This window comes from Nyctereutes procyonoides, unplaced genomic scaffold (assembly GCF_905146905.1).
Source record: "Nyctereutes procyonoides isolate TBG_1078 unplaced genomic scaffold, NYPRO_anot_genome, whole genome shotgun sequence".
Lineage (NCBI taxonomy): Eukaryota > Metazoa > Chordata > Mammalia > Carnivora > Canidae > Nyctereutes > Nyctereutes procyonoides.
This window is the reverse complement of record NW_026575125.1, coordinates 93927634-93949843: the sequence shown is the minus strand read 5'-3', so window position 1 is coordinate 93949843 and position 22210 is coordinate 93927634. Positions and strand designations below refer to the sequence as shown.

Here is a 22210-nt window from a genome sequence, read left to right as displayed (position 1 = left end):
AGTAGGGAACTGGGTGTAACAGGCAAGCACTCAGGGACGTCTGGGTGGCTCAGTGTTTGAGCATCTGCCTTTGCCTCAGGTCATGATTATGGGGTCCTGGGATCGAGTCCCATATCAGGCTCCCCACAGGGAGCCTGCTTCTCCCTCTGCCTATGTCTCTGCCTCTCTCTGTGTGTCTCTCATGAATGAATAAATAAAATCTTTAAAAAAAAAGACAGACAAACACTCAGTTATTCTCCATTTCCCTTCTTGCCACACACACACACACACACACACACACATACATACAATCTCTTCTCTGCCCTTCTCTGTGCTATGAGAGACTGGCTTCTAGGGACCTCATTGCCTGGACTCCTTTACTCTCTGGCTTCCTATTTGATGAGGTCAATGGATGGCACCATCTAGAGACTGCAGGGTGGAAGGAGAAGGAAGTCAGAGTATTTACCCCTCTCCCTGCCTCATTGCAGTTCTAGCAACAACTACATTAGAAGATGGTGGCTCCTATCCTGGAGATCCTCTTCTACGTCCCCAAGCTGTCTGGTCTTCTGTATCATCATTCCCTCCCTTTGCCCCTGCAAACCCAGGAGGCTGCTCACTGTTGCCAGTCCCTGAGTGGGTCACCATCCCTCATCGATTCCCTTAACTCTGCTCGTACTGTTGTAAATAGCCCCTTCATCTGACTTTATGCATGAACACTTGAGTGTGATGTGTGTTTCCTGCCATGACCTTGACTGGTGAATACTCAAACCTCTCTCCAGGATGTTTTCTCCAGAATATTAGCCTAACACCTTTGCTGCCCTGGGATAAACCAAGATCCTCTAACTTTTCTCCATAGGTCTTTGTTTTCCAATTCCCTATTACCCTTTCTAGAACCCCTGTGGGGTCATTGCCTTTTTTGTTCGTTTACTTTTTTCTTAAGTTATGACACTTAGCAGTTTACCCAGTACTCTCATGAAGAGCTCACCGAGACAATGTCTAGCAGCCATTTCTTGCCAGGGTTCACATAAATGCAGTGCAACCTTACTTTTTTAAATAACGGCCTCATTGGGACATAATTCACATACCACAAAGTTCACCCATTTAAAGTGTACAACTGAGTGATTTTTTGTATTTTTACAGCGTTGTACAACTATTACCAGTATCAGATTCTGGAACATTTTCATCATCACCCTACAAAGTAGCACCCCCACACACACCAGCAGTCACTCACCACTCCTCCCTTCCTGATGACCACCAATCTGCTTTCTGGGTCTACCTCTTCTGAGTATTTCAAACAAATAGAATCATACAATATGTAGTCTTTTATGTCTGGCTTCTTTCTCTTGGCATAATGTTTCCAGAGCTCATCCATGCCATACATGTGTCAGTGCTTCATCCCTTTCTATGACTGGATAATATTCCGTTGCATAGACACCACATTTTGTTTATTCGTTCATCAACTGATGGACATTTGGGCTGTTTTACACCTTTTGGATATTATGAGTAGTGCTGCTATGAACATTCACATACAAGCATTTTGAATATCTGTTTTCAGTTCTTGGGGAAATATACCTAGGAGTAGAACAGTTGGATCATATGGGAATTCTGTGTATGACTTGTTGAGAAACCACCAAACTGTTTTCCACAGTGTCTGCACCATTTTATCAACCTTACTTTATGCGTAAAAGTGTTACTTCTCTTTCTTTTAAATACCTCCAGTGTTAAAGATTCTAAAATTTTCTTCCATATTGTAGTTAAGCACTCTAAATGACTTAGCTTCTAATATGCCCATTGATTATTGAATAAACACAAAGAAAAACAAAGATTTTCTAGTATATACACAAGTGATGAAGCCCCCATTCCTACTTTTGCCTATAGGTATTGGTTTGCATTCTATTTCTACGATCATATTCCTTATCAAAACATCCTGAAGCCTTCTGACTATAAAATGGCCTTAATTAAAATGCTAAAATATATGCTGTTGGTTCATTTTTAAGGCTAATAACTAACAAAAGCAAACAAAAATTGATCTACTCAGATATATCCAAAGAGAGAGGAAACAAAAGTATTATTCATGGTATTTTATGTGCACTTAAAGGACATATTTTTTTAGGGTAGAGAAAGAATGCTGGCAAAGGTCTCAAGCAAAATAGTCAAAATAATTTCAAGCGTGGTGCCTAAGATGAAATATGGATTATTTGCCTTGCAGGGAATGTCCCTGATCATCATTGTTAAAGAGATTTTATTTACTACCTTGTCTGCATTTCCATATGCATGGACACTAAGAGAATTTCTTGACAGTGGTAAAACATTAGAGCAGGTCGTAGAATGAAGTCAGAGATTCTAACTCTCTGCAGATGGACTGTGAGCATCTTAAAGAATACAAGAGACAATAAATAGTTCAAGTCATAAATGAGTGAAGACAAAGGGATCAAGTGTGTGACCACTGGTATGAGCTCATACCTTAATAGAGATGAGTGAATCTCACCAAAAATGAAGAAAATATTTAGTTGTACTCCTGCCCATATTTTATAATCTCTTAACTAATGCAAGAAAAAAACAGACTACATTTTGCATCAGATAGGGACAATGGTGCTCTATATAACACTTCGCAGGTTTGCTTCAGATTTAGAGGTCCTAGGATGGCCCTCTGGTAGGAAGAATGATGACCACCAGCCACCAAACATGTTCATCCCTGGAATCTGTGAATATATTATGTTATGTGGCAAAAGAGAATTAAGGTTGCTGATCAGCTGACTTTGAGATGGGATGATTATCCTGGATTATCCAGGTGGGCCCCATGTCACCACAAGTGTCCTTGAAAGTGGAAGATGGAGTCAGAAGGGGAGGCCAGAGTTAGAGGAAGGTATAACTATAGCAGAAAGGCACAGCAGGGTGAAATATTGCTGGCCTTGAAGATGAAGGAAGGGAACCAAGAAACAAGGTTGTTGGTGGCTGCTAGAAGCTGGAAAAGGCAAGAAGATGGAGTCTCCTTCGAGCCTCCAGGAGGAATGCAGCCTGCTAAGATGAGCTAAAACCTGATTTTAGCTCAGTGAGACCCATTTCAGACTTCTTAACCTCCTTAACAGTAAAATGACAAATCTGGCTCATTTGAAGCCTTTGCTTGTGGTAATTTGTTGCAATAGTAAGAGGAAACAAACTTTGACCAATACTCATACTGTCCCAGTTATAGCAAGAATTTTGGTAAAAACTATGACTAGAAAGTTCTCCCACTCTTCTTACTTTTCATGCCAGGTAAATATGAACCCCTGTTACACCCATTTCTGGGTGATAGAGAAAGAGGAGATCAGCTATTAAACACGCTGAATTCGAAGTGATGGTGAATATCTAAATTGCAATGCCCTCTTAATTTGAAATGTGGACCTTGTTTTGCATGTAGCTCAGCTGTGGGGAATTGATGTCATCCCTAAGGGCTAGGGTGTCTCAAAAGAAGAATAGAGGGTTGAGGGGCAGCCACAGTGAGAAAGGAGTGCTTGAGATCCTAGAGTATCCCATCATTTTTTTTTTTTTTTTGGAACTGCAACAGATTTCACAAGTGGAAGGACAATACCAGAGTGAATAAATTACCAACAGAGATTGTGTGAACTACTTCTTTGGCGAAGTATCAATGGCAACTGATAAGATTGATTAATCCAAGTACAATATTGATCAAGTAGAAGAAGAGGAAAATCACCCCCAGGGTTGCAGTACAAAAACCAGAATCACTAGCTCATCCGGCTTAAAGATTTTGCTGTCTGATACACAGACAAGACTCCCCTGCTAAAAAAACTCCATCTGTGCATTTGAAATAATTTGGCCCTAGCACTTGATTCTCTAGCTCTAAATGAGGTATGATGTGTGGAAATCATTGTATATTACTTAGCTTCTTTCCCAACTCTGCTGCTTGCAAAACAATGTAAAAAAAAATCATTGTTAAGTTCAGAGTCCTGTTAAAATTCTAGAGATGGCTTATTTAATTGGACAAACTGGCTTGTTCGGGGGCTCTGATCTGCATCCATTATATGAATTTTGTCAAAATAATTCCCCATGTCCGCCTGGGCCTGCATACATTATCAATATGTAATAATGCATTCTACCCAGTCTTCGTTTTAATTAAATTAAATCACAGCAGTTCGGAGTCCTGGAAGTTCAGGAAATCAGCCATTGCCTGTAGTAGCACTGCTATAAACAATTCTATTTTTTTCAAGGTTATTGGCAACAACAATTGCATAATTATTTAGTACAGTAGTTTGGCAAGAAAGAGTGGTGTTGCAGGGAGAACTAGACTTCCTAAAGGTTCGCAGTGCATAGGAGTCTGTCTAAATTGTGTTTGAGAGAAACAAGGGAACATTAATAGTAATAGGTGCTAAGCTACGATTGCTTTGTGCACACAAAACATCGCCGAGAATGATGCTTCAGTGTTCATAAATTTCCCTTCAGTAAAACCTACGCAGGCTGGGCAGCCACAAAACTCGCAGCCACTGAATATTTTAATAATAAATGGGTAGTGTTTACAGTTTGCAAAGTACTCTCATGTACATTATCTCATTTTAATCCTTATAACATTCCTGCCTGGTAGGCATAGGGCGGTGAATATGATCTTCATTTTACAGAGGGGGAAACTGAGGTTCAGAAAGAGCAAGTGACTTGCCTAAAGTCCTCTACAGAGTGAGAATTCAAATTCAGATCTCCGGGTTCTGAGTTCTGCATGCCTTTCACTGCTGCCTCTCTTCACTAAATTGACCAACCCACCTTACCGAGCACCCAATTCAACGCCCCAGTGGCTTTCTGTCAAAGAAGCTAGCAGAGATAATAATCTTTCATCATTTCTCTCCACTCATGAATTCATAATCGTTAACTGAGAGCAGGGCTGTTTTATCCATTCAGCTTTATAGGCGTAGCACCAAGGATATGAGTTTTTCAAGGGCCTGAGAAAATGTTTGCAATCTGAAAAATAAGTATATTGGCACCCAAATATGAAAAGAAAACCAGAAAATCAACATTAATAAAAATTTAAATAAATGTCTACAAAATGAAGCATTATGTCAGCTCATCAACTACTTCTAGATTTTTACGCTTACATATGAACTATGTTTAATGCAGGGTATGGATTGTGGGTTATATCCATTTTAGTATGTTTGACAAGATGTGAGATAGGACCTCCAAAATGAGAGTGCCTAGAGCCTACCAGGGTTTTTAAATGGCCCTGATATCCTGGTAAGCAAGTGGTCCATGCCCGTTTCAAACTACTGGTCACACCCATTAGTAGATTACAAAAATCCATTTGGGGAGTCAACCAGTATTTTTTTAATGGAGTAAAATGGAATAGAGTGGAGTAGAACAAAAGTGAATAGAATTGAAAATACCAGAATGTAAAGCTATTAAGAGAGTATTGTTTTGGAAAACTTGGTTTCAATTATATGTGTGTGTATGTGTATGTGTGTCTCTCCCCGTGTGTGTGCTGCATCACAAATGGCTTTCAGGCATAACAATCTGAAAGCCATTGGTAAGATGACAAAGTCAAGAGACAGACTATTTAAATGGTTTTCCAGACCATATGTCCTATTTTCCAAGTCCGTATTTATGATTGTTCTTGCCTCCTGGTCCCCTCTACCAACCCTTACCAGAGCTATAAGGAGATATTTCTCGAAGACTGGGTGACCATATAATTTATCATTCAAACCAAGAGACTGTTGAGAGTAAAAGAGGATGTTGTTCATAATAGCATCAAAACAACAGTATAACCGGGTGCCGTTTTTGGCCAACCGGAATACACGGTACTTCTTCAAGGCTAACCCTGGCCTCCTTCCAATCCTTAATCTCTTTAATTCAGAGCAAATGAAACGTTATTTATTTAGCGCTTCTGAATTGTGGGTCTTGCCCTTACTAGCTGTGATCTAGCATCACAGGAAGAAGCTTTTGCTTATGAGTCACTGGATTTAGCTCTGGTTCTGCCATTTCCTAGCCAGATGACCTTGAACTAGTCACTCTACCTCCCTGACTCTATCATCTCATCTATCAAATGGGAGTAAATATATCTTCCTAGTAGGTTTTTGTGAGTCTTCAAATTAGTTGAGACACAAAAATGTATTTAACTGTTGTGCATCAGACAAATGTAAGGTGATATTATTTTTGTGATAGTATTAAGGAGGCCATGGATTAAAGTTCCAAAAGGTAGGTAACCCTCCAGGGTCTGGCTTCTCTCACATAACAAATTATCCTGCTCTGTGTACTATCCCCCATATCTGCAGTGCTCAGCGGATCACCTGCATGGCACATAGAGCAGCTCAGTAAAGGTTTGCTGAGTCATTAAATAACAGCCCCCTTATTTCCATTATAACATTGTATCCCTTTTAATCAATCACGATGTTTTAAAAGATAAGCAGTCCATATTCAAGGTGAATCTATTTCCTAAAACCTCTCCTAAGAAAAAAGGCATCAGTACAGCTAGAGAATAGTAATCTTTTGTTTTACTTCATACTGGGAGGGGGGAAGGGGTTTTTCTTCATTAATTTTTGACACTCTAGAGAGAAACCAACCCTTTAGCCACCCTGACCTTTTTTAAATCTCCCAAAGATACCAAGCCTCAAGGCCTTGCACACATGCTGTCCTCTCTCTAGAATGCTCCTCCCTGTACTTCATAAGATAAATCCCCCTCTGCACAAAGAAGCTTTTCCTTATTTCTCCATTCCACCTTAAATTCTCTTGTTACACTCGCCACTAATACACTTCATTTTCCCATCATAACATTTATCACTCTGTATGTATGTTGGTTTTGTTTTATGTTTTTTCCTCTCACTAGAATGTGAGCTGCATGGGTGGGGGGTAGGGGTGGCAGTGGTAGGGGGAAGTGCTGTCTTGTTCCGTCTTCTTTATCCTCATATCTCCAGTTCCGGACAACAAGAGATATCCATTAAATATTGCATATTTGTTGAACACATACAGAGTGAACAAATGAACAAGGGAAAAGGCTAGAGCGGACCCCTTAACCTTGCCTATATAATGGGATGATGTGCCTGCCAAGGGAGAGGAGAGCTGTGCCCAGGTCCATGAAGGCATTCACAAATATGAGTGTGAGCCACATTGTCCTGCCTTCATGGCACCTAGGTCATCCAGGTTCCAGGTCCACTTCTATGCAGCTGGGCTCGAACAAAGCAGCCAGGAAAAAAAACTCATTATATTAGATTTCAGTGTACAGGACCTCTTGGCAAAAGAATTGTGTGGCTACCTCACTGCTGGACACTTTTTACTCTTCTTACTATACTTTTTCTTCATTTAACTACCTTACTTTTAGCGCTATCATGTCTGAACCTTATTTTTATAAACTGCTAGGGTGTAGATCCTAAGTATTACCAAATCAAATCCAGTGCTTCATTTAAAAATAATACATTATAACCAAAGAGTTTTTAAAGATTTATTTATTTGTTTATTTGACGGTGGGGGAGGGGCAAAGGGAGAGGGAGAGACTCCAGCAGACTCCCCCACCCCCACCTCCCGGGTGTGGAGCCTAGCATAGGGCTTGACTGCATGACCCTGAGATCACGACCTGAGCTGAAACCAAGGGTCAAAGACTTAGACGACTGAGCCACCCAAGTGCTCCAAATAGAGTTAAAATTACTTTAGGATCACAAAGATGGTTCAACCTTAGGAAGCCTATTGCCATAATTCACCACCTTAATAGATTAAAAAAGAAAACTATGTGAATATTTCCATAAGTGCTGAAAAAGCACTTGATAAAAATTCAGCAGCTGATTCTGACACTCCTAGTGAGCCAGGAATAATAGATAAATCAACAAAGCATTTCAGGCCACTGGGCAATGTGTCAAACTGAGGAACCTCTGGAGTCATCCTATCCTATGATAAATCAGCAGAGAATAGGAAAAGGTAGAATTTCTAAGAGCACATGCCCGTTCTCAATAGATAGCATTGTATCTATAGAATCTTGGTCTGCTGTGGCCATGGCCTTCACTTGGTTCCTTAGGTCTCTTGTCCTTTGTTGTTCTTGTTTGTTGTTGTTTTGCATTGATCTATGATTTTTAAAGAATGGGAAATGTTTATTGTTCTATTTAATGATTCCTTTTGGATAAAAAAGTTTTCATCTTGTTGTTAGTTACCTCCTAAATGTCATGAAATTATTTTTAGATGTTCCTTGAGTTCTTGAGGTAACATGTCAGTTTCTCGCATTATCAGACTACTTTTAATTATGTATTGCCTTCATAAATGCAACCATTATGATTTCTGAAGCCTTAGCCTGAAGCTGTTGAAAATCATCTGCTTGATCTTGTCATATTTTGCACATTAGCTTCCTTGCATAGCGTCTTTACCTTGGCTATTTAGTGCCAATCTATCCCAGCGCTTATAGATGATTCAACAGTCACTGAATCGGATGTAAGGGGCACGGTGGTCCTCCGCCTTCTTACAGTCCCCACATTATACAAATGATGCTGCCCAGAAAAGTAGAATGGTCATTCAGTTCTGTTTTCCAATGTCCAATGACTTTGAGGAAGCAAGCTGCAATCTTTATTCATAAGCCAGTATAAGGAAGTCTTCTTCATAAGCCAGTGTTAGTATTTGCAAGATGACTGACAGTGAAGTCAAAGCTGCAATCCTGTGACCAGGCTGAGGCCTCTGTAAATGTAACAGTCCTACCTTGACCATCAATGACTCTTGGTTAAGAAACGTCCCGTTAATATCTCTGTGCAGGGGTGAGGGAAAAGCATAGGAAGACAGAAATCCAGGCAGAATGAAGGGTATCACAAGGGAGGCAGTCACATCATTCAGAGAACATATTCTGCTATACTAATGGCTCTTTTCTCACCTGCCTTCCCAAGAGAATACATTCCAGCATGGGACCACACTATACCAGCTCCTGGGAAGGATAGTCTGGGACTCCCCTTCCTTGCTTATCTCGGCCCACTGCCAGACCAGTGTGTCTTCTGCAGCTCCTCTATAATGTTGACGAATAATTATTTTTTCCTTCCTCTTACATTGGTCTTCCTAATCCCCACTCCAGAGCACCAGATGCTGAATCTGCAGCCTGAACCGTGCTATGTTGATGACCAGATGTGATAGGCAACAGGCTGCCCTGAGAGACGGTAGTGGTCTGTTCTGCTTATAGCTGAGACTCAGCTGTCACAGTACCAGAGTATAATGTGGGGGCTCAGCATTTTCATTGCCAGCCCCCGAATAGCCCCTTTCCCCCTATATTTAATTATAGGAAAAAGAGTAGGCATTTTTTTGATAAATTAATTTTTATTGGTGTTCAATTTACCAACATACAGAATAACACCCAGTGCTCATCCCGTCAAGTGTCCCCCTCCGTGCCCGTCACCCATTCACCCCCACCCCCCGCCCTCCTCCCCTTCCACCACCCCTAGTTCATTTCCCAGAGTTAGGAGTCTTTATGTTCTTGTCCCTTTCTGATATCTCCCACACATTTCTTCTCCCTTCCCTTATATTCCCCTTCACTATTATTCATATTCCCCAAATGAATGAGAACATACACTGTTTGTCCTTCTCCGATTGACTTACTTCACTCAGCATAATACCCTCCAGTTCCATCCACGTTGAAGCAAATGGTGGGTATTTGTAGTTTCTAATGGCTGAGTAATATTCCATTGTATACATAAACCACATCTTCTTTATCCATTCATCTTTCGATGGACACCGAGGCTCCTTCCACAGTTTGGCTATTGTGGACATGGCTGCTAGAAACATCGGGGTGCAGGTGTCCCGGCGTTTCACTGCATCTGAATCTTTGGGGTAAATCCCTAACAGTGCAAGAGTAGGCATTTAGTGCATTACAGTCTGCTTCCATAAGAGAAGTCTAGGATTGGTTGCTTCTGTATTTGCCAGTTTCCTCTGCACTTGGAGAGTAGCTCAGCTCTGTGGGGTGAAAAGTCTGCCTTCTCATAAGCCAATTGCAAGTTCCAAGATTATGTTAAAGTGGGCTGCTGTCAGAAAGAAACCTTGCCTTGTTACTCCGAGCAAGAAGCCACATGCAAAAATATCCCGACACACAACCATTCTCATTAAAGTTAGTTGAAACTTTGGACAAGTCTTAAGTATAAATTATAACTTTATTAGCTCATAGAGCTTTCTCCCAAGAAAGTGAACCTAATAAAAATTAGAGGGAACTTATTAAGTGGCTGCCTTGTTGCTATTTGCTATGACTAGGGAAAAAAGTAATATCATTGTGAGGTTTGCAGCCAATGCACTTTTTTGTTGTGGACTAGAGAGCAATTCAGAGAGCAGATATGAGGTGAAAAGAGTATGTCTCATTACCATTGCATTGAGAACTCTTTAATTGATACTTTATAAAAACATTTCCTGCCACAGAGTGAGGAGGATCTTTAACTGTTACTCAGAGGGAAAAAATCTGGCTCCAAACCACCATTGGAGGTCACCAGGGCACACTACTTATTTGCAAAACTGCATAATCACCTTCCGGAGAAGGGATTCTAGGGGAGCTCACAAGGTTTACAATGTACAAAAAGCAGACCCTGACAATGGTAGGGAAGGAGATGATGGCTTTCAGGGAACTTGTAATTGTCACTGTGATTATTTTAAACTTTTAAATGTTGGCAAGAGGAGCAGAAACTGTGTTATTCTACATACCAACATGGCCCTAAGTATGCGTTCTCACCACCTGATTTTGCCAACATGAGATACGGTGCTCTCCTTAGCTTTTGGGTTTAATCCCCAACTAGAATCGATCAGATACAATCTTGAAAAAATACACTTTGGAATCTTAGAGTGTTAGTGCTCAAGGGGCACTATTAAAATTATCTAATGCAAAAGTCTTTGATCTGAGATCTCTATTTGGATTTCAGGAGGTCAGTGAACCTCCTAGAATTACATACAAAATTTTGTGTGCATCTGCATTTTTTCTTTTTTTTTTTAAGATTTTATCTCTCAATAGAGATAGAGAGCACGCACGAGCAGGGGAGGGACAGAGGAATATGGAGCAGGAGAAGCAGACTCCCTGCTGAGCAGGGAAGCAAGATGCAGAGCTTAATCCCAGGACCCTGAGCTGAAAACTGTGCTTAACTGACTGAGCCACCCATGTGCCCCTCATCTGTATATTTCTAGGAAGAAATCTAGGAAGAAGACTCTTAACTTTTATCAAATTCATAAAAGTTTCCCTGACCCAAAAGGGTCTAAAAATCATTAATTCTAGTCCATCGTGCCCCACTCTGACTTTCTTACCAGTGAAGAACATGATTCTCAGAGATGCAGAATAATTTGTCTGAGATGGAACAGCTAGTTGATGGCAGACCCAAAAGTTGAAGTCTTTTCTGACTCTAGCTCTAAAACCAACTCTTTCCACAATCCCAGAGTTGTTTAGCAAGCATCGGGGCCCATGGTAAGATATCGAGGAGATTGTAGACAGCAATGATTTGTGCCATGACTGTAACCTAAACTAGAACACTTTTGAGATCCTTTTCATCACTGAAATTCTCTGTTTCCATCCAACTTAATAGACAACAGCATTGACACGGGATGATCCCGAACTAATTTCTATTTAGAAATTATTTCCATTTTGCTATTAGTCTTTCCAGCTCCTCATTGATCTCCTTTGCTAATAATGCTTGGTTAGGGCCAGTAATAAAATGAGTTTGCATTCCATGAGTCTTCATGCTGATGGCATGGCAGCTGATGGCAGGGTGCAAGGGCATCCCCATAATTTGCAGGGCCCAGTGTTAAATGGAAATAACAGAGTCTCGTGTTAAAAATTATTAAGGATTTCAAGGCAGTGGCAGCAGAGCATTAAACAAAGCAGGGGACCCTTCCAAGCATGGGCCCCTGTGCAACTGCTCAGGTCACACACCCAGTGAAGGTGGCCCTATAAGATCTTAATTAAAGCTTTGATATAGCACAGTACAAAAAGAAGCCAACCTATTATTTAAAATTGGCCACAGATGATCCACAACGTTAGAGAGTTGTATATTCATGATCATAAGGACTTTTTGGCTTCTCTGTGCATATGCTCTCTCTCTCTCTCTCTCTCTCTCTCTCTCTCTCTCTCTCTCTCACACACACACACACACACACACACACGAACATATAAATCAGTTTGACTAAAATTACCATCTTTTCCCTTCACACACTGCCAAATACCAAAACCAGTTGGCTTTGATTTTTCATCTTAGGACCTATTGTTCCAGCATTGTTTAAGCACACATTCTCATTACCAGTTTTCATAACCAAATGCCAAAAGAAGGAATGATTCCTCCAGGGGCATGTAAAGAGTCAGGTAGAGACAGATGCTGGAAAGCAATGGCCAACTCCTAGCTAAGGATATTGTAAGCTGCCAGAACGGGGGGAAGCAGCTTCAGGGTGTGCAGCATCGTGAGCCAGAACTCTCAGGCTTAGATCATTATGAGGACAGAAAGCATTGTAAATTCGAGAACCAGAAATCTGGGGTTCCTGAACAGGTAAGCAGATTTACCAACTGAGGAAATGCCTGGTATTTGGTGTACATGAGCTAGACATATTTCTGTAGAGCAGAAGCACTTCCCATTTTAGTGGCATTCCAGGGTTCCAAGTTTAATGCACAACATCTGTGCTCCATAAGAGTTGAAGCCAAATGGTGGGTGATATCCCATTGGTTAGCTATATGCAGAAACCAAAATATAATGTGCACAAGGTGGAATTTACACTTACAGTGCTCTAAGCAAACTCAGACTTCTTGGCAAACTGAAGGCCAGTTAGCACAAAAGAAAATATAAAATGGGCAAATCGATTTTTATTAGTCTCATGTGTTGTATAAGTGACCCAGTACTCCAAAACCAGCTTCCTAAGTGCATTTTGCACTCTAGAGAGATAAGAAACCAGCCCTCCCTGCGCCTCTCCTAGAAAGGTAAAGAAAGAAATTATATCAGCATAGCTTACGCCTTCAGAGAGCTTTACAGTACAGCCTCCAACCCAAAAAGCCCAAAGCTTAATATCCATAAACATATGGTACACACCTAATGACAGCACACACTCAATCACTCACACATGTATGTATCCTCTGTGCACTGGTTGATGTTCACTTTTGGATGCCAATGCTATGCTAGGTGCTCTGCTGTACCGTGTGAGGGGAAAGGCATTTGCAGTCAAATTTCAACCCAGATCAGAATTCAATAGCAAATGCAATATCCACAGAATTATCAACCAGTGTAAACATGAAGCCAATACTTTAAAATTCTCTAATGTATTAACTCTTTGTTTGCAGTATCTGTGGGATATGAATATGAAACATGCCCTGACTTTATTCTCTGGGAGAAAAGGACAGTCATCTTACAAGGTTTTGAGATGGATGCTTCTAACCTAGGAGGCTGGTCACTGAATAAGCATCATATTTTGAATCCTCAAAGTGGTAAGCAGCTTTTTATTTTATTTTCGAAGGATATACAATTTTATATTTTTAGTATTTAAAGATTCTGTTTATTTATTTTAGAGAGGGGGGTAGGAGGAACAGAGGGAGAGGGAGAAAAAAACCTCAAGCAGACTCAGTGCTGAGCGCAGAGCATGGAACCCGTTGTGGGGTGGCGGGGCTTAATCTCGCAACCCTGAGATCATGACCTGAGCCAAAACCAAGAATCTGACACTCAACCAACGGAGCCCCCCAGATGCCCCAAGGATATACAGTTTTTAAATCATACTCTTATTTTTATTTTTTAAGAATTTGGGGAAACTGAAATGTCCAATTGGAAGGGGAATGGTTTAGTAAATGCTGATAGTCATGCAGTAGAATTTTTTTTTTTTGAGAGAGAGAGAGAGAGAGAGAGAGAGAGAGAGAGAGGGAGAGTATGGGTGCACACTAGAGCAGGGGCAAAGGGCAGAAGGAGAGGGAGAGATAATCTTAAGCAGGCTCCACGAGCATGTAGCCCATCGTGGGCCTCGATCTCATGACCCTAAGATCATGACCTGGATCATGCTTAACCGACTGAGCCACCCAGGACTCCACAGTGGAATTTTTTTTTAATTCTGGTAAAAGATGCATAACGAAGTTTACCGGTTTGACCATTTTTAAATGTACAATTCAGTGGCACTAAGTACATTCACAGTGTTGTGCGACTATCACCATTGCCCATTTCCAGAATATTTCATCATCCCAAAGAGAAAACCTATACCCATTATACAGTAACTTCCCATTCCTCCTCCCCCAGCTCCTATTCTACTTTCTGTCTCTATGAATTTGTGTAGCTTAGGTATCTCATGTAAAGGGAAAGATGTACATGCTTTTAAGGATTTTCATACATATTGCCAAGTTTCCCTCAAGAATAATTGTCCATTTCATGGTCAAGAGTGCCCATTTCTTTGCACTTAAGGAGTTTTTAAAATATTTATTAATACTGTCTTCTTAATGCAATATATATACACACATCATAGTGCTATTTATATGTATTGCACATATGCAACACATATTTGATGCAGACAACCTCGTAAAGTACAAGGAAAAAATTACCTTTAAGTCCACCACCTAGATAGAGATGGCCATATTAGTATGTTTCTTTTCAAATACAACAGTCTGATTTCAAATTAGTGCTAGTATAGTGAGACCTCTTCACCCCAAAGTTCTGTGAGACTGGGTTTTAAGAATCATCTATCATCATTGCTCTATCCCAACTAATTGACCAGTGTATCTGCCACTATAACCAACTTTTTAAAAAAGTAAAATATAATGTTTCACATAATCTAAGACTCCATCAGTTATACCATTACTTTGTGGAAAATGCTGCCAATTGCACTCTGGCATGCAGTGATTGCAAGGTAAGTACTTATTTCGGAGACGTTAAAATGTGAAGCAAAACGTGCACCATAGGATTGAAGAATCATCCATGTGATGCGGTTTTCAAAAGGCTTTGGTGAACTCTGTCCCATTTTAAATACAACAACCCTGCAGTGTGGCATTAATCCCATTGAAAAGGTCAAGCATCTGAGGCTTGCACCCCCATGTTGCACCATTCACAAGTGGCTAGAGCCATGTGCTTCTTTCTCTCCACCACTGTCATGGGTCCACATAAATGTCAGTAGATCCAGTGAGAAGCTAGGAACTGAGTCCAGGAACAGTAATGAGTTAAAAAGAAGAGGTAGGAGGATAAAAATAAGAGGTAGGAGGAAGACAGAAGAAGTAAAAGAATCTAGGGAATGAGGGCAGCCTTGACTTCACTGAGTTTTAAGTCTCCTAAATCCTGGACTTAGGAAAAGAGGAAAAGACAGAGAAGCAGGACACTGTCATCTTCCATCTTTGCCTTCTTTGAACCACTCTGTAACTTTCTCCTAGTTTGTAATTTATATGTTAACTAAATCAGAAGACGAGACCACAGATGGCCCTTGAGCCCATGCATCTCTCGGATAAACTGATCTCACCCGCACCCTGCCCCCACTTGTCAATGTTCCATCCCAGTTCCCTTACCTTGTTTTGTACCCTATTGGGAAGTCAGTCATTGGTGTTCCCATCCAGCTTTCACTTGAACATCCCCTGGAAAGTTTTCATTGCAAAATCACATTCTTTTTCATCCAAAGAGGCAGATTCTGAGCAACCTTCAGTAGAACATGGACTTTGGGTTATTTCTCCAGGACTGGGGATGTGAATGTCTTGAGACAGTTACAGTCTTCCCTCCAGCCATCCCTGTATGCATCTTACCTTTATAAAACAGCTGGCTAAAGTCAGGTTATCTTGTAAGGCCATGAACTGACCAAGGCTAAGAGATCCATTTTATAATCACACCCATGATCTTACTTTGTTTGCACCACAGTTGAGTCAGCTGAGTCAACCAGCCACAGGGGCTGGGAAATTTTGACTGGCAAAGCCAACCAGGTTTGCTTCAACCATAGCATGGCACCACCTACCATAGCCCCCATGTGGGACCCTGAAGGTAAATGAGCCCCTTACTGTATGCATTTATTAGACCTCCTTCCCCTCTTTCAAGGAATATTCTAAATTCCATTTCAAATTATTTGTTTACTTAAGAGCAAAGATTCAGGCACAGATATAAAATGTCAACTTTTTTCTGTTGTCCAAAGGAGAATCACAGTTTTAGAAGTACAAAAACGAAAGGGCAGATGCCACTTATTAAATTATGAGGTTTTTTGTTTTGATTTGAAAGAGTTTGACATTTTAAGCAGCCGTTTCTTTTCCACTCACTTTTATTGGCTTGTATGGATTGTCTTTTTCAAATGCCTGTCATTGACATTAAGCACAAAGTGGGAAATGACCTCAGTCGAAGCAGCCCCCAGCTGTGCGCTCCCAGTCCTGTGTCCTCTTACCACGTGCTTCACACGGGTTAGAAATTCAGAGCAGAGGGGAGCCATTGAGAAAGTTGGCTTTGTCACCCCCCCCCTCTGATTTCCTCAGATGTGTTCCCTCCACCCTTCCCTCACCAGCAATTAGGTTTTAGGCAATAGGTACAGAGTTCTCTCTAAAAATCTTTTTTAACACCTTTTTTTGAAGTATAATCTATACTCCATACGACTCACCCGCTTTAAATGTACACTGCAGTGATTTTTAGTCAATTGTAAAGTTGGGCAGCCAGCACCACAACACAACTGTTTTAAAATATCGTCACCCCCAAAAGATTCCTCGTGCTCACCCCAGCCCCACTCAATCCTGTCTCTTTCTCAGAATTTTATTCTGAGAATTTTATTCTGAGAAAGAAACCTTATTTTAGATAGTTTTTTTAAAGGAACATTTGTCCATTGTATCATCTCATTTGTAGGCACATTGTATTTCTAACCAAGAACTTGTCACACTTGCCAGGAAACAGATCTGAAGCCTGCTCTGCCATTGCCTTTCAGCCTGACCTTGGACATGAACACGTCTCTTGGGATGTTTTCGAAGTCTAAATCCCACCCACCAAGGCAGTTTTAGAAGTAGGAATGATAAGTGTGAAGCAGCAGCTTTGAGAAGACCAATTTAGAAAGCAATGCTCTTTCCCCCTCAGGTCAGACAGTCTTTTCTGACTGATTAAGGCAAGAACGACCGTCTTTCCAAATTCCCCCACTCCGCTTCTTTCTGGAAAAAGCCTAACTCTTTAGGCACCCTGCTTTTTTGATCTGAGACAGATGGCAGATAGAAACAAGAATCTATCTTCCCCCAATTTCCTCTCACTGGTTAAAAAGACACCTGTAATTAGATTGGATGTCTGCTGCCATTCATTTCTTCAGTTTTTCTTTGGTTCCCAAATCATTATGCAGTGGGTAGTTTCTAGAAGGCAGTGTTTTCAGACCATTTGTCATTTTAGCTGCAGCAATTATATTTACCTGACAATTAACCATTGGTTGTGGAGAATTGTTTCCAAATATTATGCCTGATATATATAGATGATTTCTACTTTCACCGAGATAAAAAAAAAAAACCACCAGGAGCTTGTGGTTTTCAATATTATTCCTTCAAAATACATCCTCTTAGTGACTACAGGGAGTACATATCCGTATCTCTTAAGATAAATCAGCTCTTTAAAATTATGAGTAATAGGGCAGCCTGGGTGGCTCAGCGGTTTAGCACCGCCTTCAGCCCAGGGTGTGATCCTAGAGACCCGGGATTGAGTCCCAGGTCAGGCTCCCTGCATGGAGCCTGCTTCTCCCTCTGCCTGTGTCCCTCTCTCTCTGTGTGTGTGTGTGTGTCTCTCATGAATGAATAAACAAAATCTTTTAAAATTTTTTTAAAATAAAATAAAATTATGAGTAATAAAAATGTGTATGTCAATCATCTATTACAGAGGTAAGCTATTTGTTAGAGTGTATCATGATATCAAACATATCTCCCAGTGTGTCCTCCCAATTGAGTGTTAAAAAATTATTAGACAAAACAATCCAGGGTACTAATTGGATACTGTCATCTGTCTGAAATGGATAAAGAATTTCTTTTAGCTTAGCCTCCAAAATAGGCCAGTAGCTTGTCGACAAATGGTTTTACTGGGAGGGGAAGTAAATTTCCATTGATCACACTGGCATATCTCCCAGTTTGTGTTTATATCCTCTCAGTCAAGTCCTAAGAGAAATATGTATTGTGTCCCTCGTTGTTCATAAGTCTGAAAAATGGTTTCTTCTTTGAAATCAGCATAAAGCACCACCCACTGGCTTCCGAGGGGAATTTTCATTTCAAACTTATTTATAAGCTTCAAAAGAAGTTCTGAGCAAGGTAGCAGGAGGGTATGAGTAGTGCATTTAAAAGTGTACTTAACTTATTAAACAACAGACCTGGCTTTTTGGCAGAGAAAATGAAGACTGAGGGGAGAAAAGTCGCAGTAGGCCCCTTTCAGTGGGGTTTCTTTGTTGACTGTCAACCAGACACCCAATCCTTAGCAGGAAGTTGGCCTTCACATAAATAATGTGTGTTGTCCTAGGATCATTTGATTCTGTTTTCAAAATGAGCATGTGTGGCAGAATAAACTGGAAGGGAGGCAGCAGTAATTGATCAAGATTTCCAGGAACATAAACAAAATATTTTCAAAGCAACCTTTTGCAGAAGAATCGGTGTTAAATCATTGTTGCTAGATGGTATGCCCCGGTTCTATGTAATGGAAGGTTAAACAGATTCTTGAAACAACAAAAACACCCTTCAAAATGATCTATTTTTCCAGGGCAATACAAAAGGGGTTTGCCCATTTTTGTTTTGATTGCTTCAGCTTTAAACAGGAATGGTAATTTCAGTACACGGGCACTTTAGTACCTTGCATGAAAGCAAGACATCAATTGTTGAGATGTAATCAGAAAGTACATTGCCTTATGTTTTATTTCCTTTAATCATTCTTCTTCTTTGATGGAGTGCTGGGCTTTCTAATAGAAAAGGGGAGTTTTAGAATTGCAGGCTTGGAAGAATGGTTTAGAATAGCCATCTTTAGTTTTTAAATTGCCAGGAGCCTGGTAATAACATGTCATTTTGAAGGTAATTGTTAACTATACCGTTATATTGATATAAAAAAGATGGAGATCTACCTGTGAAAATAGATGTTAATGGCAAATCTGGTATTTCCAAGCCAATAATTGGACATATTTTTGAATGATATACCCTATAATGTATTGCTGAAATACAGACATGCTAAACAGTTGGTTTCCTCATTTGTTCGAGAACATATCATAGTCTCATTGGTAGGATATTTGGTTAGGGATCATCAGGAGGTTTCTTTTCAATGATGTTGTGTGGCCATCATCCCAGTTCTTATTCACTTCCTCCCTATTCATTTAAACTGTGGTGTTGATTGCACTGCAATTAACTGTTTTTTGGGAAATGAAATTCACTCCTATTAATCTTACTTAATTAACTGTTCTAAATCTTAAGAATTTTTTTTTACTGCCTAATAAAGTTATTAATAACATTAATAAGAAAGTAGTGATCCTCGAGATTTCTCACAGTTCTGCAATAAAAGACCAATTTGTTGGGGCATAAACTCATAGCTGCTCCTGCAGATCATATGTTGAAAAAATAGCCAGAAATCACCTTGGGAGGGAGAATCAAAATACCTAGACTTGAAACCCAAAAGCTATATGATGAATGGGATTTGTTTCCTGAAAGGCGCCTTCTAAGTACATATTTGGTGTCATGGTATTGTGCATGTTTTATCCTCTTATTTATTTTTCCAGCAATGTTCCTATTTCAGAGTGATCAATGGTTTCTATTGTAGGACTGTGGGACCAGAAGTTGAAAGAACTGAGGAAGACATTTCAGGAAATGTTTAGGGAGAATAACAGGCAATCCAAGGAGATAGATAGCAGGGGTCATGGGAAGGAAAAATAAGACTCTATAGGATTACTGCATTCATTCATTTGCCATCAGTTACTTCAGCCTGACGCGCTGGCATGCCTTCTCGCACCATGGATGTTTTACCTGCCCAGGCTTATTCTGAGCCAGCTTGAACACAGCAGTACTTGTTCCTTGGATTTTCTGCCCAGGTTCAGCAGGTCTGCAAAATCACTGGGATTTGGACAAGGAAACTACAAGAGACTCAAAGCCTATTTTGAACATTTACTGAGCTCTTATAATGACTTGGCCACGGGCACTGGCACTCAAATGCAGAAAAGAGTAAGACAGAGGGTTTACGTTCATGGAGCCCAGGTTCTAATGGAAAAGATAGAGAAGGTAATGAAAACTGCATTATACAGCGTAGTTGGTGTTATCACGGAGCTATGGGCAACAAACCACGTGCTCAAAGAAGAGAGAGTAACCCATTCTGCCTGGACAGAGCACTGAGGAAAACTTAAGTTGAGCTTTGAAGGATAGGTAAGAGTTCCCCAAGCAGACAAGATGAGGAGGGCTTGCAGGATAGAGAGAATGGCGTATACAAAAGCAGAACAGAACGGAAGAAGGTTGAAAGCAATTGCAAATAGTTCACTATCGCTGGAATTTAAGATACAAATAAGAGGATGATGAGAGGGGAGACAACAAAAGAGTAGACAACAATCAAGTCATGAAGGACTTTGTATGCCTTAGTAATAGGGAATGTGCCCTTTATCCCATAGAGGATTTGGAGCTGTTGAAAGATTCTAAGCCACACACTGAAACAGTCTCAATGGCAAGAGTGGGAGCAGTGCTTGGGAGAGAGGTATGCATGGAGACCGGGAGACCAAGAAGTTAAGAAACGCTGGACTAAAGCAGTCATGGTCATAATGGAGGCGACAAAACTGGTTCAACATATTTTAAGAGATAGACTCAAAGTGGGTTTCGGAAAGAATTAGGTTTAGAGAATGCGGAAAAGAGCAGCCGTGGTCATGTCCACATTTCCAACTTGGGTAAATACATGCATAGTGATACCATTCATGAGTGGGGAACACAAGAGGAAGAGCAGGAAAAATAATGAGTTCAGTTTTACACCTGTTGCATTTGAGGTACCTGTGGGGCATCCAAGTGGAGTGATGGAGCAGGAAATTGCATGGCAGGTGACAACTCTGGGTAGGAGAAAATTTCAGCATATAGAGATATGAGTTAAAACTGTGAGAATGGATGAGATTGCCCAAAGAGAATGCCTGCACAGTATTTTCCAGCATTTTCATAAGTCAGTATCTCTATTTCCTGCGCTGATGATAGTGAGATATGGTCCAAAAGAGTGGAAAATTCAAGTCCTTTCTTATATCTCTGAAGTACATTCTAGCAGTATGATTTTTTTTTTCTTTTCACAGAAGTAGATTACCTTCCTGATGGTGTTTTGCTAAGGTTAATATTAAAATTGACTGATATTTCCTTTTCAGGAACCAGTCAGTTGCATAGTGAGGGTAATTTGAAGTCAGACAAGTGTGTGCAGCCATCAGGAGAAAGTCAGCCAGAGATGAAAAATTAGCCACAGATGATTCACAGAGCCCAAAGTGAACAGGAGATCATTAAAAGTTTTTCATCAAATGTTTTATTGAGGCATTTAGAATCAGCACCAAAGGGCCTGGATGTATTAACCCATATCACAGATAGATAAACTGAGGCAAAGTGTTAGGCTACTGTATGGTGTGGCTGTGCCGTTAAATAAAACTATAGGCAATGTGCTTCACTCCCAAGTATTTTTATGCCAGGCCAAAGCTCCATGCTGCTTTGAACAATGAGAGAGATTCAAATGTTGCTGAGAATATTGTGTGGTAATTGTTTTTTTTATATTCTGTTTTTTTTTCTTGGATCTAGGAATCATACATAAAGGGAATGGAGAAAATATGTTCATTTCCCAGCAGCCCCCAGTCATATCAACCATAATGGGTAACGGACACCAACGGAGTGTAGCCTGTACCAACTGCAACGGCCCAGCTCACAACAACAAACTCTTTGCTCCTGTTGCCTTAGCTTCTGGCCCTGATGGTAGTGTGTATGTTGGCGACTTTAATTTTGTAAGACGAATATTTCCCTCGGGAAACTCCGTTAGTATTTTGGAATTAAGGTAAGTCTCCCCTAATCTATGTTTGCTTAGCGGATAAGGAAAAAACAAGACTGCAATAACACGAAGAGAAAGACATTGCCAGAAAGAGCAGAAAGTGCAGTTGCCTGTATTGAAGCCCTGAGCTAAGATGCAGGAATAGGCACAAAGGACGCAGGTCAACATGCCAGTTCTTCCTGCTTAATTGACCTTTGAGCCCTCCTTTGGAGAACCAGGAAGTGTTGACATCCCTGTACATGTGGCTTCCCGGTGGGCATTGCCATCACTGACATGGATCCCAGTACTTCCGAGCGCTCAGATGAGTCACTCAACTTCTGCTGGTCACTACAAAGACTGATCGAAAATCTCTAATTCATTCTAGCAGGCAGAGGTAAAGGCTACATTTTATA

At 40.6% G+C, this 22210-nt stretch overlaps 1 protein-coding gene across 3 annotated transcripts in view; it reads left to right on the top strand.

Moving 5' to 3' along the window:
• The window catches only part of TENM1 (teneurin transmembrane protein 1), a 575853-nt gene that overhangs the window by 438161 nt on the left and 115482 nt on the right, over nt 1-22210 (top strand). For all 3 annotated transcript variants that reach the window (XM_055338409.1, XM_055338410.1, XM_055338408.1), the window contains exons 19-20: nt 13199-13342; nt 21575-21824. In XM_055338409.1, coding sequence (XP_055194384.1) covers nt 13199-13342; nt 21575-21824 — 394 coding nt within the window. The remainder of the gene's footprint in view (nt 1-13198; nt 13343-21574; nt 21825-22210) is intronic.